We start from the raw sequence: 19,081 nt of genomic DNA on the forward strand, positions 1-19,081 counted from the left end.
ACCAATCTGTTTCTTCTAATATGAAAAACATTAAATTCTTCTTAATGCCCCTTCTAGTTTCCTTTACTGCTCTAAACAATTGATTTGTTCCACTTAAGACGCAGGGAACAAGCATGTTGATTAGAGGAAGACATCTACAGTTCATTCTTCTGTACAGTAAAACATCCTAATACAGAAAACAATCCAATTGGGGCAAAGTCATCGACTTAGAAAATAACATGACGGCTCTGATTCTAAAGCTAAACACTATCTTGACTTGTCAGCTCTAATTACCAGTATCTGATCCACGTCCAGAGGAGCTGTCACTGTCAGAATCTGCAGAACAAAAAAGAAGATTGATGTGAGTAGTGATGCTGATAAAGGTGTGATAAAAAGAGCTGACACAGAGTTTCAACATTTACCACTAGAGCTAGATCCCGAGTCACTGCTGGAACTGTTAGAACTACTTGATCCACCTGCCTTGTTTTCTTGCCGAACAGGAGAAGAAGACATGCGAATAGCTTTCCCTGGTTAGAAATAATCATTTGTTATTCCTTTGTTGTGTGTAAATAAATACTAATTAATAACATCCGAATTTGGTATGAGCTAGTGACCTAAAACCTTACCTGATTCAGTAACTCTCGATCTTTCGGTGCCAGTTGCCTGAAACAATGATAATGAGCCAAAATCAATAAAGACTTGAAATAAATAACATTTGGCTATGGAAAGAAATCTTTACCGGTTCTTGGATAATGTTGTGAGCAGATTCAGCATCTCTTTCTGAACCAAAACCCTGATCCTCCTCCTTTTTATTGCTCAAGTTCTCCTTATACCCAGTCACAAAACTATAAAGCTCCCAAAGCGTTTGGATGTCAAGACTGTCAATATCCAGCTCAATCTCATCATCCTGTTGAGAGAGCTCTGGATTACTCTTCTTCACAATCTGAACAACTGTCTCTAGTTTATCATAAGGCAAGTCCTGAAGCTCTTCACTGAGTCTCCGTTTCTCATCCATCTTCAGGTCCCTAACATCAACAGGCGCCTCCTCATCTCCTTCAGGCTTCTCGAGGGCAGCAGTGACGATTTCAGGTTCCAACGGTGTTGCCATAGATTCAGAAATCTACAAAGTCCTATCCTCAAGCACCACAGGCCGAAGAGACGGAGGAAGGTGTAGGAGCTGGTAAAGGCTCTACAACACTAGCCGGTTTGATCTCCCGGTGAAGATTATGATACTGCAGTTCGATAGGAACCCATTTCTCCTCAAACATGCTCAACAGAAACTTAGCCATACTATGCACCTCATTCCCAACAGGATTCCAAAAAATCGCATTGTTAAAAGTAAATTAAGTCTAACATCTTCAGCAAAATCCAACGGCGACTCATACAAACCTTCCCCTAGCTTAGCCTTCACTGTACCCAAATCCATAGGCTCCTTAACAATGGTGTGGTAATCATGCAAACCAAACCCTTTAGCATCAACTGGGACATTGAACACCCATCCATCCTCATGCTTCATCAATTGCGTAAGCAAATTGTGACATTTTTTTGAAAATCTGAACCGTACTTTTTTCACCTCCACCTCCTGTAGACATTTCTTAGGGTTTCTCTAGGGTTTTTTTAGCTCGGAGGACTGTGAGGGAGGATCAGAAATTCTCCTCGGAAATAGTGTAGAAGGCCAACTGGAGTTAATTATAGAGTTTACTTTCCTTGTCTGTTGCAAATCATTGGTCTTGTTAGGCTTCTAAAAAGAATATAATTAACACGATGTTTTTGTTTTGCTTTGCGGGTTATCCTCTGAGTTTGTTCTGGTGTTCATCATGCGGTTTGCGGAACCTGAGGGTATTAGTCTTCTTTGGATTTGATACTCTTTCCATTGATGACAAATATTGACATGTTTTTTGATCTCTTGATGAGGAGTTAAATTTTAAAATATTAATTCCATACAATGATTTATTCATCCAACTCCTTTTGAACTTCATCCAAATTGACCTACGTTAAGAAAATCATTTGAATGCTATATCTGGTCTACCAGTTGGATGACAAATTTTAGTTTGAATCCCAGCTAATATATATATAGATGCATGAGTTTGCATTTTAGTAAAGACAATACGTGTGTTTTAGTACGCGTGCATTTCAGCATCTTAGCGGCTTAGCGCATGTGTTTGCGCTTGTACTTCTCGACAGCTTTTAAAAATTGTTTCTCCTGTAATACTTCTATACTAGGTTAAGACCCGCGCCTTGCACGGGATGAACATTATATATATAAATTATTTTATATATTATATGTTTATAAAATATTATGAAATAATAAATATATATTGAATAATTAAAAATTCATTATCTACTACTAATATAATTAAATTGGTGCGAACATATAAATAAATTTTATAAATCGAAAAAATATTTTTTCTATTTGATATGATATATAATTAAATTTAAATGATATTAACATATATATGGTATATTTTAATATTAATATTTATTAGATGATGCTTTTTGCTCATATTTATTTTTTATCATTTGTATCTGCTATAGCAAAAAGTCTAAATTAGTGATAACAAAATTTTCACTGTGAGATTAATGGTTTAAGTAATTTATAATATTTTAAGAAATTAAGTTGTCAATATTTTTTCAAATTTTTTATCAAAAAATGTTCAAAGTAAATTTCAAAATTAAGATATTTATGTATTTTTATATGACATATAGTTTAATTTAAAATTATACATATATTTATATATCTTTTATTTTTGATACTTATTAAATGAGACTTTCAACTTATATTATTTTTAAATTATTTGTATCATGTCATAACAAAAGTTTTAAATCATAGATCACAAAATTTGAATGTGAAACTTTTAACAGTTTTAGTAATTTATACTCATTTTTAAAAATTCAAAATATAATATATAAATATTTTTTTAAAATTTTTTATTATATGGTTAGTATGATTGTTTATTTTATTTTAATAGCTTAAAATTAAACAAATATAATTATAATACACACTTATTTTTATCAAATCTTTATTATTCAAAATTATTAATTGTCATATATACGTTAGCCACATTAGGTAATTCTGTAATCTTATTTAAGGAAATAATGAAGCACATTAATAATGTATTTATTGTGATTTGATAAAAAGCTTATTATATATTTAGATAGACCAACATATTTGTCTAAGGATTCTAAAAATCATTCTAATGATGACACGTGGTTACAAAAAATGTTGCAATGCTTCTCAAATAATATATAGGGGATATCATGTACTAGTTGTATTTTTCTAGAATGATTAATCTAATTGATTATTGTTATGTTAATTTTGTTTTTCGACATGCTTTGTTTCTCTTTATCAACGAAGAAAGAAAAAACAAATTCTTGTTGTGTTCTTGGCAAATTATTATCCATTATCTATCTCTCCAGCAATATGCGAGTATCAGTTTTACATTTGAAGCTGTTGGAAATTTTATTCTACAATTTGTTGTATATACAAATCAGATTTCAGAATATATATATCTCTAGTATACAACTTGTGCTTAAAAATGTGTATGGTTCGTGTAATGGCTTTCTTAAATAATTAACTAAGAATATGAGAGATCCTTCGAGATCAAAAAAATATTATTAGGTTTGAGTGTATGTGTAATGTTAAAAACAATACCGTAATTGTATGTGTACAAACTCATGACTATGAAGAAAAAAGAATTGTAAATAGGCGCTTCAGATTATAGTACTGTGCCACAAACTACTGCTTGGGATATTGACTTTTTCCATTATTCATGTTCTACGTTTCTATCTAAACGTTATTGCGTATAATGAATTTGCTAGATATGATACTATATTAGTAATAACAACAAATTTCTCAAACATGTATGTGAAACAGATTTTTTTTTAATTCAATGACTCAAAACAAAAGAACAGTCAGAAGTTTGGTAATTTTTTGAAAGTTTATCTCAAAACCATTCAGATTTTGAAAGTTATATATAGATATATGTTATATTATTCTTATTTAAAATGGAAGAAAAAGATTTTTTATGTTCAAGTCAAAAAGTTTTAAGGCAAAACTGGTAATACCATTAATGGCTATTATTAGATTCAATGAATAATACAAAAAAAATCTAAGGTTGTTTATGAGTCAAAATCTTAGACGGTTAAGATGAATTAAGCTAGATCTAAAGGCTCTTATTCTTCTTGTAGACAACACCCTATCATGTTGAAATCCTTTTAAATAGAGGCTCTCTCTTGTGCTGTTCTTCACTACCAACTATCAATAATCAGTATACTATTTGTTACTTCAACATATTCTATCAGTATAGTTTTTCCTGTTTCTCCATTCACCGATCTCTCTTGTTTCTTCTTTTCTTTTGAAAGCTGGGCTACTTCTCATTATTTCTTGTCTTTCAAAGGTACGTGTTAATATATAGTTCAATGTTGAACTTGTTATAGAATTTACATATCTCTTTTGTTTATTTTATGTGTATTTATTTTTGGTGATGTTATCATTGAGACTATATTTTGTAAGATACGATTAAATTCAATTTTCAGATTAATTTTTTCTTATCACTATATTTTAGTTTTAATAATCATCCTACCATTGACTATATATCCTTTATTTTTTAAGAAAATAAAAAGCAAAATGAAAGGACTATCGTTAATACATTGGTGTTCACTATAACTCAGATCTGAATATGTTGGTATGTAGTTTAGTTATTATGCGGTTCAAATATTGTGAAGATAGGACCGAACATTGAACTTGTTCTGTTTTTTCAGGTAGACCCTAACGATCATTTTCTAGTCTTTTATTCTTGAAGTTTTGAGATTGTAAAGAATAATAAGATTTGATTAAAAAAATAAGAAAAAAATAAGATTTTTTTTGAAAAATATTACTTTTTTATAAAAAAAAAATAAGTTTATTGAAATTGTATTTTTCTCAATAAGTAAATTTGATGTTTGTGTTATGATTTTATATATGTACTGCTATTTGTTTTGATAATATTTCCTCTAAGCATTTATCACTTAGATTAGAACAAAAATGAGATTTAGTGGTTGTTTTAGTCTTAGATATGATTCACGATTGACTTCAAAATATTAATAGTTATAGTTATGCGGTTGTTTAATGATTATGTACTTTTGATCATTTTTTTTCTTAATGCAGGACATATTTTTACAATGGATGAGTCTACTCCAATCGAAGCTACACCATTCAGCTATCTAATTCCGAGCTTTGCTGACGATGATAACCATCACATGGAGAACATCCCATCACCAACTTCTCAAGTGGTTACACCACTTCAAACTGTTGATGACGAGACCTCTTACACAACACCACCTCCCATTCCTCAAGCCTCACCGCTTCAGCCTGCTAATGAGGAAAACTACAACACACCAACACCCTATCAACCTCTATTACTGGCCACACCACTCAGCTTCATTTCACCATCTGATGAATCCAACACTGCTGCTGTCGATCCCAACATGGGTCCTATCAAAAGAGGACGAGGCCGACCAAAAGGTTCAAAGAATTCAAAGCCGTCCAAGAAGAAGATGGAAACCTCTCATCCCAACAATGAAGTGGTTGTATCTGGTCACAATGATGAAACTCACAACACATCATTCTCCCCTCATCCTCCTCTAATGGCCACAGATCTTCAAGCTATTGTACCATACGATGACTCCAAACACGACTCTTTGGCTGATGATGATGCTGCTCCGAGTAGCGATCCTCTTAAAAGAGGACGGGGCCGACCAAAGGGTTCGAAGAGCGCCAAGACGCCTGTGAAGAAGCTGAAACCCCATAATCCCGACGACAAAATATTTTGTCCCAGTTTTGACTCGATGATAACCGAAGAGGAGAAAGAAAATGGGAATGAAGATCTGGTGGACTCCGTTCGGATGCGTTTCAACGCCGTTTGTCGTCGCTTAGGCCACATAAGCTGCGAGAAAGCTGTGGTCACAACTGCCTTCAGTAGGTTTACCAATCTGGGTGTCAGAACTAACAAGAAGAAGAGAATCGGTCCGGTTCCGGGGGTACAACCAGGAGATATATTCTACTTCTGGGGAGAGATGTGTTTGGTTGGACTTCACACTCAGATGCCTGCTGGTATCGACTATCTACTAGCGAAAGATGGTGAAGCAGAAGGATTAACAACAAGTGTCGTTACATCAGTAGGACACTACAACGACAAAACGGACGAGCTTCATACTTTGGTATACACCGGGCAAGGAGGAACGTGTAAGGATGGTAAACCTAGAAATCAAGACCTTACAAGAGGAAACCTAGCGTTGGTCACAAGTCAGAAAAGAGGAAATGAAGTTAGAGTGATTAGAGGTGTAGAGGATCCGGGCGATAAAAAAGGGAAAGTATATATCTACGATGGTCTCTATGTGGTAACCCATTATTGGATAGAGAAAGGGACCACCGGCTTTGATGAATTCAAGTTTAATCTCGTGAGAAAACAAGACCAGCCTTCTGGTTTCGCCACGTGGAAGTTAGCTGAAGAATTGATGAAGTGTGGTTCGAGTAATCGGTCGAGGAAGGGTTTTGTGTTTGAAGATATTGCTCTTGGATTGGAGGCGTTGCCAGTTCCGATCGTGAACGAGATCGATGAGAACGACAAGGAGTGGCCTCTAGACTTCGACTACAGAGCCTCTTCGGAAAGTTTGAGTATGATGATCGTTCCGAACCATCAATCTACTGGATGCAACAACACTTGTCAAGGTGGTCAGTCATGTGGAGATCCGACGTGTCTTTGTATTCAAAGAAATGGCGGCGAGTTACCGTATGATAACCGCATTTTACTATATCGTAAACCGATGATTTACGAATGTGGCGAATCCTGTTCTTGCCCCGCGGACTGCAAGAACAGGCTATCTCAAAGCGGTTTGAAACTCCGGTTGGAAGTGTTCAAGACGGAGAGCTGCGGTTGGGGGTTACGTTCGTGGGAGCCCATACGAGCCGGGACTTTTATCTGCGAGTTGGTTGGCACAGCTAAGAGAAGAGATGAGATTGAAGAAGACGACGAGTACGTCTTCGACACCTCTCGAGTTTACAAAAGGTTTAGGTGGAACTACGAACCGGAACTTGTGGGTGAAGACTGTTGGGACGAAGTCTCTGAAGTTTATAAACTTCGGTCGGAAATATTGGTCAGTGCCAGAGCTTTTGGTAACGTTAGTCGGTTCATGAACCATAGCTGCTTGGCTAACGTTATGTGGCAGCCTGTTGAGTTTGAAAAGGATGGCCAACCTTTGGTTCGTATTGCCTTTTTTGCAAAGAGACATATACCTCCGTTGACAGAGTTGAGATACGATTATGGAATGTCTTATGATACTGGAGAGGTTGATGAAGGTGGAAGCAGGGTTTTTACAGGTAAAAGGGCTTGCTTGTGTGGTTCGGAAAATTGTCGTGGTTCTTTTGAGTGAGGTTGAACATTTTTATTATTATTGTTGTTGTCTTTTTATCTGTTGTTTTGATTATTGTGGTCTTGTGTTTCCTTTTAATCCCTAAGAATAAAAAACTTACTTAAGTTTTTAATCATAGTGTATGTTATTTCATTATCTGTTAGATTTGTATCATAAGAAATCCAAATCATGTTTAAGTTAAACCAATTAATTTAAGTCATTTCTAGTCTTTTATCCTTCAAGTTTTGAGATTGAAAAAAAAAATAAGACTTGATAAAAAGATAAAATAAGAAAAAAAAAGATCTTTTAAGAAAAATAGACGATAGAAAAGACAAAATAAGAAGAAACAAAATATTTTTTCAGAAAAATATTATTTCGCAAAAAAGAAGTTTATTGAAATTGTAATTTTCTCAAAAAAAAGTAAATTTGATGTTTGTGTTATGATTTTATATATGTAGTGCTATTTGTTTTGATAATATTTTGTCTAAGCATTTATCACTGAGATTAGAATAAAAAAGAGATTTAGTGGTTGTTTTAGTTTTAGATATGATTCACGATTGACTTCAGAACATTAATAGTTATAGTATATGGAAGGTTAATTAGTTGATTTTTTATATTATAGTCTTGTGTTTTTCTCAAGCTAACAATTAAACTCGTCATGTCTTGAACTTCTCGAGTTTACAAAAAATTTAGGTGGAACTATGAACCCGAACTTGTGGTTGAAGACTGTTGGGACGAAGCCTCTTAAGTTTATAAACTTCGGTCGGAAATCTTAGTCAGTGCGAGAGTGATTGCTAATATTAGTCGGTTATGAACCATAGCTGCTCGGCTAACGTTATGTGGCAGCCTGTTGAGTTTGAAAAGGATGGCCAACCTTTGGTTCGTATTGTTTTTGCAAAGTGGCATATACCTCCCTTGGCAGAGTTGAGGTATGATTATGGAATGTCTTATGATAATGGAGATGTTGATGAAGATGGAAGCATGGGTTTTAGAGGTAAGAGGGTTTGCTTATGTGGTTCGGAAAACTATCGTGGTTCTTTTGAGTGAGGTTGGATTTCTTATTATTATTGTTGTTGTCTTTTCTTTTTTGTTGTTGTTTTGATTATTATGGTCTTGTGTTTCCTCTTAATCATTAAGAATAAAAAATTTATTTAAGTATTTAATCATATTGTTTACTTACGTTATTTCATTAACAGTTAGATTTGTATCATAAGAAATCCAAATCATTTTTAAGTTAAGCCAATTAATATAAGTCATTTCTAGTCTTTTATTCTTCGAGCTTTGAGATTGAAAAGAAAAATAGGACTTGATAAAAAAAAAGACAAAATAAAAAAAAAATAAGATTTTTTATAGAAAAATTGACTTGATAAAAAGACAAAATAACAAAGAACAAAATAAGATTTTTTTAGAAAAATATTTTTTTATAATAAAAAAAAGAAGATTATTGAAATTGTAATATTCTAAAAAAGTAAATTTGATGTTTGGTTTATAATTTTATATATGTAGTGCTATTTGTTTTTATAATATTTCATTAAGCATTTATCATTGAGATTAGAATCAAAGGAGATTTGGTGGTTATTTAAATCTTAGATATGATTCACGACTCACTTCAGAACATTAATAGCAATATTTTTAAAACCATACCGGATACCGACTCGGTAAAGCTACTGGTTAAGTGGTTGGACCCGTGTAACCGGTCGAACCGGGTTTTCTATTTAAAAATAAGTAAATCTAAATAATCATATATTTATAAAATGTAGTTCTACATATAATGTGTTCTATGTTCTCTTTTATTAATTAGATAATAAACAATAACCATAAGTATATTTATATATACAAGTGAATACTATATCAACTAAAATTGATAACAAAAAAACAAATGAGTGACTGTTTAAATTACATATTTATTTATTTTTACAACTAAATCTCTTAAATTATATGAATATAGCAAAATGAGAATAAAATATGAGAGTCAAAAATAGATTTTTTAAACTTAAAATAGAATCAAGCGAAAGCCAATTAAATAGTAAAAATTAAACATTAATTATGAAATATTAAATTTTAATAAAAATTGAAAATACATTAATTATATGTTGATTTATGTAGAACCGTGTTTTGAAGTTGAATATGATCACCGAATTTTAGCCGGTTTCACGGGTTTTCTCAAATCCGGGGTTTAAACGAACCGAACTCGGCTTCTTTAACGAGTCACAGTCAGACCGGTTCGACCGGCCGGTCCAGTTTTCAAAACCTTGGTTAATAGTTATAGTTATATGCAAGGTTAATTAGTGATTTTTTTTATATGATAGTCTTGTATTTTTCTCAAGCTAACAATTCAAAAAAACTTGTTATGTCATGTACTTCTCGAGTTTACAAAAACTTTAGGTGTAACTATGAACCGGAACTTGTGGGTGAAGACTGTGGGATGAAGTCTCTGAAGTTTATACACTTCGGTCGGAAATCTTGGTCGGTGCGAGATTGATTGGTAACATTAGTCGGTTCATGAACCATAGCTGCTCGGCTAACGTTATGTGGCAGACTGTTGAGTTTGAAAAGGATGGTCAACCTTCAGTTTGTATGGCATTTTTTGGAAAGAGACATATGCTTCTGTTGACAGAGTTGAGGTATGATTATGGAATGTCTTATGATACTTGAGAGGTTGATGAAGATGGAAGAATGGTTGTTAGAGGTATAAAGGGTTTGCTTATGTGGTTCGGTAAACTGTCATGGTTCTTTTGAGTGAGGTTGAATTTCTTATTATTATTGTTGTTGTCTTTTGCTTTTTTGTTGTTGTTTTGATGATTATGGTCTTTTGTTTCCTTTTTATCATTAAGAATAAAAAACTTATTTAAGTATTTAATCATATTGTTTACTTATGTTATTTCATTATCAGTTAGATTTGTACCATAAGAAATCCAAATCATGTTTAAGTTAAGCCAATTAATATAAGTCATTTCTAGTCTTTTATTCTTCGGGTTCTTAGATTGAAAAGAAAAATAGGACCTGATAAAATAGATAATATAAGAAGAAAATAATATTTTTTATAGAAAAATAGACTTGATGAAAAAGACAAAATAAGAAGAAAAGATAAGATTTGTTTTTAGAAAAATATTTTTAATATAAAAGAAGATTATTGAAATTGTAATTTTCTAAAAACGTAAATTTGATGTTTGTGTTATAATTTTATGTAGTGCTATTTGTTTTGATAATATTTCTCTAAGCATTTATCGCTGAGATTAGAATAAAAGGGAGATTTAGTGGTTGTTTTAGTCTTAGATATGATTCACGATTGACTTTAGAACATTAATGGTTATAGTTATATGCAAGGTTAATTAGTTGATTTTTTATAGGATAGTCTTGTGTTTTTCTCAAGCTAACAACTAAAAAAAACTCGCTATGTCATGTACTTCTCGTGTTTACAAAAACTTTAGGAGGAACTATGAACCGGAAGTTGTGGGTGAAGACTGTTGGGACGAAGTCTCTGAAGTTTATAAACTTAGGTCGGAAATCTTTGTCAGTGCGAGATCAATTGGTAACGTTAGACGGTTCATGAACCATAGCTGCTCGGCTAACGCTATGTGGCAGCCTGTTGAGTTTGAAAAGGATGGCCTACCTTCGGTTCGTATTGCGTTTTTTGCAAAGAGGCATATACCTCTGTTGACAGAGTTGAGGTATGATTATGGAATGTCTTATGATACTGGAGAGGTTGATGAAGATGGAAGCAGGGCTTTTAGAGGTAAAAGGGTTTGCTTATGTGGTTTGGAAAAATGTCATGGTTCTTTTGAGTGAGGTTGAATTTCTTATTATTATTGTTGTCGTATTTTTTTTTTGTTGTGGTTTTGATTATTATGGTCGTGTGTTTCCTTTTAATCATTAAGAATAAAAAAGTATTTAAATATTTTATCATATTTTTTACTTATGTTATTTCATTATCAGTTAGATTTCTATCATAAAAATCTAAATCATGTTTAAGTTAAGCCAATTAATATAAGTCATTTCTAGTTTTTTATTTTTCAAGTTTTGAGATTGAAAAGGAAAATAGGACTTGATAATAAATAGACAAAATGAGAAAAAAAATTTTGTATAGAAAAAGTAGACTTGATAAAAAGACAAAATAAGAAAAGAATAAGATTTTTTGTGGGAATTTTTTTTATATATAAGAGAAGTTTATTGAAATTGTAATTTTCTCAAAAATTAAATTTGATGTTTGTGTTATGATTTTATATATGTAGTGTTATTTGTTTTGATAATATTTTTTCTAAGCATTTAGCACTGAGATTAGAATAAAAATGAGATTTAGTGGTTGTTTTAGTCTTAGATATGATTACGATTGACTTCAGAACATTAATAGTCATAGTTATGTGATTGTTTAATGATTATGAACTTTTGATCATTATTTTTTTCTTAATGCAGTATTTACTTTTGCAGTTGATGGGTCTACTCCAATCGAAGCTACACCATTCAGCTATCTAATCCCGAGCTTTGCTGACGATGATAACCATCAGATGGAGAACATCTCATCACCAAGTGGTACACCACTCCAAAGTCCAAACCGTTGTATGAGATCCCTTACACAACAACACCTCCCATTTCTCAAGCCTCACCGCTTCAACCTGCTAATGACGAAAACTACAACACACCAACACCCTCTCACCCAGGGGCGAATCTAGAAAAGTTTTTAATTGGGGCACCAAATTATAAACACCAAAAAATATTTTTGATGGGGGCACTTTTACATTTTTCTTCACTAAACTAATGATATTTAATAAATTAAATTAAACTATCAAAGAAAATAATAAAAATCAGTAGGGGTACGTGACCCCGTACGGCCGTACTTCCATCCGCCCCTGCTCTCACCTATATTAATAGCCACACCACTTAGTTTTTTTTCACCATCTGATGAATCCAACACTGTTGATGTCGATCCCAGCATAGGTCCCATCAAAAGAGGGCGAGGCCGACGTAATGGAATGTCTTATGATACTGGAGAGGTTGATGAGGATCAAAACATGATTTTTAGAGGTAAAAGGGTTTGCTTATGTAGTTTGGGTCTCTGTCATGGTTCTTTTGAGTGATGTTGAACTTTTTATCATTATTGTTGTTGTTTTTTCTGTTGTTTTGATTATTATGGTCTTGTGTTTCTTTTTAATTTATTAATAATAATAAAAAAAACTTATTTAAGTTTTTAAACATATTGTTTACTTATGTTATTTCATTATCAGTTAGATTTATATCATAAGAAATTCAAATCATGTTTAAGTTAATCCAATAGATGTATATTTTGTTGTGTCTCAATAAAAAGATGGATATTTTATTTTTAATTAAAGAGAAAAGTACTTGTACTATTATTTCATTATTGGTTCTGTGTTGTTGTGATGGTTTTGGTTCAGAAAGGTATTTATTTGGGATTTGGTGTTACGTTTCAAGATGAGTTCTTCATCGAAGACTTTGATGCTGCTCCATTTGTACGACATGACATTTCGTGAAGACCCCTCAGATTTTGACGACAATTTGCTTTATGCAGCTCGTGATAGGATTAGGCAGCTCAGATCATTCAAGGTCCTCTCTCTCTCTCTCTCTCTCTCTCTCTCTCTCTCTCTCTCTCTCTCTCTCTCTCTCTCTTATGTTTCTTGTTTACCATAATCATCAGACAAAAGATAATGGATGCTTTAACTTCGTAAAGCATAAGATAGAAGGAATATGAGCAGCTTGCAATATGGTTTGGAGATGCAGACATGGGTGTTGATGTGACGAACAGTAAGAAACATGCGACAACATCTCCGGACCCTAAAAACTCAGGGTCAAACCTGCCATTTGCATCAGACGATTGAGACACCTTCTATGCAGGCTTGACTGTCATGTGATGCTTTAAAGTTTGAACAATATGATACCAAGAACCAATCTGTTTCTTCTAATATGAAAAACATTAAATTCTTCTTAATGCCCCTTCTAGTTTCCTTTACTGCTCTAAACAATTGATTTGTTCCACTTAAGACGCAGGGAACAAGCATGTTGATTAGAGGAAGACATCTACAGTTCATTCTTCTGTACAGTAAAACATCCTAATACAGAAAACAATCCAATTGGGGCAAAGTCATCGACTTAGAAAATAACATGACGGCTCTGATTCTAAAGCTAAACACTATCTTGACTTGTCAGCTCTAATTACCAGTATCTGATCCACGTCCAGAGGAGCTGTCACTGTCAGAATCTGCAGAACAAAAAAGAAGATTGATGTGAGTAGTGATGCTGATAAAGGTGTGATAAAAAGAGCTGACACAGAGTTTCAACATTTACCACTAGAGCTAGATCCCGAGTCACTGCTGGAACTGTTAGAACTACTTGATCCACCTGCCTTGTTTTCTTGCCGAACAGGAGAAGAAGACATGCGAATAGCTTTCCCTGGTTAGAAATAATCATTTGTTATTCCTTTGTTGTGTGTAAATAAATACTAATTAATAACATCCGAATTTGGTATGAGCTAGTGACCTAAAACCTTACCTGATTCAGTAACTCTCGATCTTTCGGTGCCAGTTGCCTGAAACAATGATAATGAGCCAAAATCAATAAAGACCTGAAATAAATAACATTTGGCTATGGAAAGAAATCTTTACCGGTTCTTGGATAATGTTGTGAGCAGATTCAGCATCTCTTTCTGAACCAAAACCCTGATCCTCCTCCTTTTTATTGCTCAAGTTCTCCTTATACCCAGTCACAAAACTATAAAGCTCCCAAAGCGTTTGGATGTCAAGACTGTCAATATCCAGCTCAATCTCATCATCCTGTTGAGAGAGCTCCGGATTACTCTTCTTCACAATCTGAACAACTGTCTCTAGTTTATCATAAGGCAAGTCCTGAAGCTCTTCACTGAGTCTCCGTTTCTCATCCATCTTCAGGTCCCTAACATCAACAGGCGCCTCCTCATCTCCTTCAGGCTTCTCGAGGGCAGCAGTGACGATTTCAGGTTCCAACGGTGTTGTCATAGATTCAGAAATCTACAAAGTCCTATCCTCAAGCACCACAGGCCGAAGAGACGGAGGAAGGTGTAGGAGCTGGTAAAGGCTCTACAACACTAGCCGGTTTGATCTCCCGGTGAAGATTATGATACTGCAGTTCGATAGGAACCCATTTCTCCTCAAACATGCTCAACAGAAACTTAGCCATACTATGCACCTCATGCCCAACAGGATTCCAAAAAATCGCATTGTTAAAAGTAAATTAAGTCTAACATCTTCAGCAAAATCCAACGGCGACTCATACAAACCTTCCCCTAGCTTAGCCTTCACTGTACCCAAATCCATAGGCTCCTTAACAATGGTGTGGTAATCATGCAAACCAAACCCTTTAGCATCAACTGGGACATTGAACACCCATCCATCCTCATGCTTCATCAATTGCGTAAGCAAATTGTGACATTTTTTTGAAAATCTGAACCGTACTTTTTTCACCTCCACCTCCTGTAGACATTTCTTAGGGTTTCTCTAGGGTTTTTTTAGCTCGGAGGACTGTGAGGGAGGATCAGAAATTCTCCTCGGAAATAGTGTAGAAGGCCAACTGGAGTTAATTATAGAGTTTACTTTCCTTGTCTGTTGCAAATCATGGTCTTGTTAGGCTTCTAAAAAGAATATAATTAACACGATGTTTTTGTTTTGCTTTGCGGGTTATCCTCTGAGTTTGTTCTGGTGTTCATCATGCGGTTTGCGGAACCTGAGGGTATTAGTCTTCTTTGGATTTGATACTCTTTCCATTGATGACAAATATTGACATGTTTTTTGATCTCTTGATGAGGAGTTAAATTTTAAAATATTAATTCCATACAGTGATTTATTCATCCAACTCCTTTGAACTTCATCCAAATTGACCTACGTTAAGAAAATCATTTGAATGCTATATCTGGTCTACAGTTGGATGACAAATTTAGTTTGAATCCCAGCTAATATATATAGATGCATGAGTTTGCATTTTAGTAAAGACAATACGTGTGTTTTAGTACGCGTGCATTTCAGCATCTTAGCGGCTTAGCGCATGTGTTTGCGCTTGTACTTCTCGACAGCTTTTAAAAATTGTTTCTCCTGTAATACTTCTATACTAGGTTAAGACCGCGCCTTGCACGGGATGAACATTATATATATAAATTATTTTATATTATATGTTTATAAAATATTATGAAATAATAAATATATATTGAATAATTAAAAATTCATTATCTACTACTAATATAATTAAATTGGTGCGAACATATAAATAAATTTTATAAATCGAAAAAATATTTTTCTATTTTATATGATATATAATTAAATTTAAATGATATTAACTATATATATGGTATATTTTTAATATTAATATTTATTAGATGATGCTTTTTGCTCATATTTATTTTTATCATTTGTATCTGCTATAGCAAAAGTCTAAATTAGTGATAACAAAATTTTCACTGTGAGATTAATGGTTTAAGTAATTTATAATATTTTAAGAAATTAATTGTCAATATTTTTTCAAATTTTTATCAAAAAAATGTTCAAAGTAAATTTCAAAATTAAGATATTTATGTATTTTTATATGACATATAGTTTAATTTAAAAATTATACATATATTTATATATCTTTTATTTTTGATACTTATTAAATGAGACTTTCAACTTATATATATTTTTAAATTATTTGTATCATGTCATAACAAAAGTTTTAAATCATAGATCACAAAATTTGAATGTGAAACTTTTAACAGTTTTAGTAATTTATACTCATTTTTAAAAATTCAAAATATAATATATAAATATTTTTTTAAAAATTTTATTATATGGTAGTATGATTGTTTATTTTTTTAATAGCTTAAAATTAAACAAATATAATTATAATACACACTTATTTTTATCAAATCTTTATTATTCAAAATTATTAATTGTCATATATACGTTAACCACATTAGGTAATTCTGTAATCTTATTTAAGGAAATAATGAAGCACATTAATAATGTATTTATTGTGATTTGATAAAAAGCTTATTATATATTTAGATGGACCAACATATTTGTCTAAGGATTCTAAAAATCATTCTAATGATGACACGTGGTTACAAAAAATGTTGCAATGCTTCTCAAATATATATATATAAGGGATATCATGTACTGGTTGTATTTTTCTAGAATGATTCATCTAATTGATTATTGTTTATGTTAATTTTGTTTTTCGACATGCTTTGTTTCTCTTTATCAACGAAGAAAAAAAAACAAATTCTTGTTGTGTTCTTGGCAAATTATTATCCATTATCTATCTCTCCAGCAATATGCGAGTGTCAGTTTTACATTTGAAGCTGTTGGAAATTTTATTTCTAAAATTTGTTGTATATACATATCAGATTTCAGAATATATATATCTCTAGTATACAACTTGTGTGTAAAAATGTGTATTGGTTCGTTGTAATGGCTTTCTTAAATAATTAACTAAGAATATGAGAGATCCTTCGAGATCAAAAAAATATTATTAGGTTTGAGTGTATGTGTAACGTTAAAAACATATACTGTAATTGTATGTGTACAAACTCATGACTATGAAGAAAAAAGAATTGTAAATAGGTGCTTCAGATTATAGTACTGTGCCACAAACTACTGCTTTGGGATATTGACTTTTTCCATTATTCATGTTCTACGTTTCTATCTAAACGTTATTGCGTATAATGAATTTGCTAGATATGATACTATACTAGTAATAACAACAAATTTCTCAAACATGTATGTGAAACAGATTTTTTTTTAATTCAATGACTCAAAACAAAAGAACAGTCAGAAGTTTGGTAATTTTTGAAAGTTTATCTCAAAACCATTCAGATTTGAAAGTTATATATAGATATATGTTATATTATTCTTATTTAAAATGGAAGAAAAAGATTTTTTATGTTCAAGTCAAAAAGTTTTTAAGGCAAACTGGTAATACCATTAATGGCTATTATTAGATTCAATGAATAATACAAAAAAAATCTAAGGTTGTTTATGAGTCAAAATTCTAGACGGTTAAGATGAATTAAGCTAGATCTAAAGGCTCTTATTCTTCTTGTAGACAACCCCTATCATGTTGAAATCCTTTTAAATAGAGGCTTCTCTCTTGTGCTGTTCTTCACTACCAACTATCAATAATCAGTATACTATTTGTTACTTCAACATATTCTATCAGTATAGTTTTTCCTGTTTCTCTATTCACCGATCTCTCTTGTTTCTTCTTTTCTTTTGAAAGCTGGGCTACTTCTCATTATTTCTTGTCTTTCAAAGGTACGTGTTAATATATAGTTCAAGTGTTGAACTTGTTATAGAATTTACATATCTCTTTTGTTTATTTTATGTGTATTTATTTTGGTGATTTATCATTGAGACTATATTTTGTAAGATACGATTAAATTCAATTTTCAGATTAATTTTTCTTATCACTATATTTTAGTTTTAATAATCATCCTACCATTGACTATATATCCTTTATTTTTAAGAAAATAAAAAGCAAAATGAAAGGACTATCGTTAATACATCTGGTGTTCACTATATAACTCAGATCTGAATATGTTGGTATGTAGTTTAGTTATTATGCGGTTCAAATATTGTGAAGATAAGACCGAACATTGAACTTGTTCTGTTTTTTCAGTAGACCCTAACGATCATTTTCTAGTCTTTTATTCTTGAAGTTTTGAGATTGTAAAGAATAATAAGATTTGATTAAAAAAAATAAGAAAAAAATAGATTTTTTTTTTGAAAAATATTACTTTTTTTATAAGAAAAAAATAAGTTTATTGAAATTGTATTTTCTCAATAAGTAAATTTGACGTTTGTGTTATGATTTTATATATGTACTGCTATTTGTTTTGATAATATTTTCTCTAAGCATTTATCACTTAGATTAGAACAAAATGAGATTTAGTGGTTTTTTAGTCTTAGATATGATTCACGATGACTTCAAAATATTAATAGTTATAGTTATGCGGTTGTTTAATGATTATGTACTTTTGATCATTTTTTTTCTTAATGCAGGACATATTTTAACAATGGATGAGTCTACTCCAATCGAAGCTACACCATTCAGCTATCTAATTCGAGGAGCTTGCTGACGATGATAACCATCACATGGAGGAACATCCCATCACCAACTTCTCAAGTGGTTACACACCACTTCAAACTGTTGATGACGAGACCTCTTACACAACACCACCTCCATTCTTCAAGCCTCACCGCTTCAGCCTGCTAATGAGGCGGAAAACTACAACACACCAAACACCCTATCAAACCTCTATTACTGGCCACACCACTCACTTCATTTCACCATCTGATGAATCCAAACTGCTGCTGTCGATCCCAACATGGTGTCCTATCAAAAGAGACGAGGCCGACCAAAAGGTTCAAAGAATTCAAAGCCGTCCAAGAAGAAGATGGAAACCTCTCATCCCAACAATGAAGTGGTTGTATCTGGTCACAATGATGAAACTCACAACACATCATCTCCCTCATCCTCCTCTAATGGCCACAGATCCAAGCATATTGTACCATACGATGACTCCAACCACGACTCTTTGGCTGATGATGATGCTGCTCCGAGTAGCGATCCTCTTAAAAGAGGACGGGCCCGACAAAGGGTTCGAAGAGCGCCAAGACGCCTGTGAAGAACGCTGAAACCCCATAATCCCGACGACAAAATATTTTGTCCCAGTTTTGACTCGATGATAACCGAAGAGGAG

General features: G+C 32.6%; 1 protein-coding gene and 2 pseudogenes across 1 annotated transcript; 1 reads left to right on the forward strand and 2 right to left on the reverse strand.

Moving 5' to 3' along the window:
- Positions 1-79: 79 nt before the first annotated feature.
- LOC117125802 lies at positions 80-2,362 on the reverse strand (annotated as a pseudogene).
- A 677-nt stretch (positions 2,363-3,039) lies between these two features.
- LOC117125794 (histone-lysine N-methyltransferase, H3 lysine-9 specific SUVH7-like) lies at positions 3,040-8,100 on the forward strand. Its single transcript, XM_033272217.1, has 2 exons — positions 3,040-4,376; positions 5,126-8,100. The coding sequence occupies exon 2, from the start codon at positions 5,140-5,142 to the stop codon at positions 7,387-7,389; it is 2,250 nt and encodes a 749-aa protein (XP_033128108.1). The 5' UTR covers positions 3,040-4,376; positions 5,126-5,139; the 3' UTR covers positions 7,390-8,100.
- Positions 8,101-13,256: 5,156 nt separating this feature from the next.
- On the reverse strand, positions 13,257-14,835 carry LOC117125926 (annotated as a pseudogene).
- Between the last annotated feature and the right edge of the window lie 4,246 nt (positions 14,836-19,081).

Source organism: Brassica rapa, chromosome A06 (assembly GCF_000309985.2).
Source record: "Brassica rapa cultivar Chiifu-401-42 chromosome A06, CAAS_Brap_v3.01, whole genome shotgun sequence".
Taxonomy (NCBI): domain Eukaryota; kingdom Viridiplantae; phylum Streptophyta; class Magnoliopsida; order Brassicales; family Brassicaceae; genus Brassica; species Brassica rapa.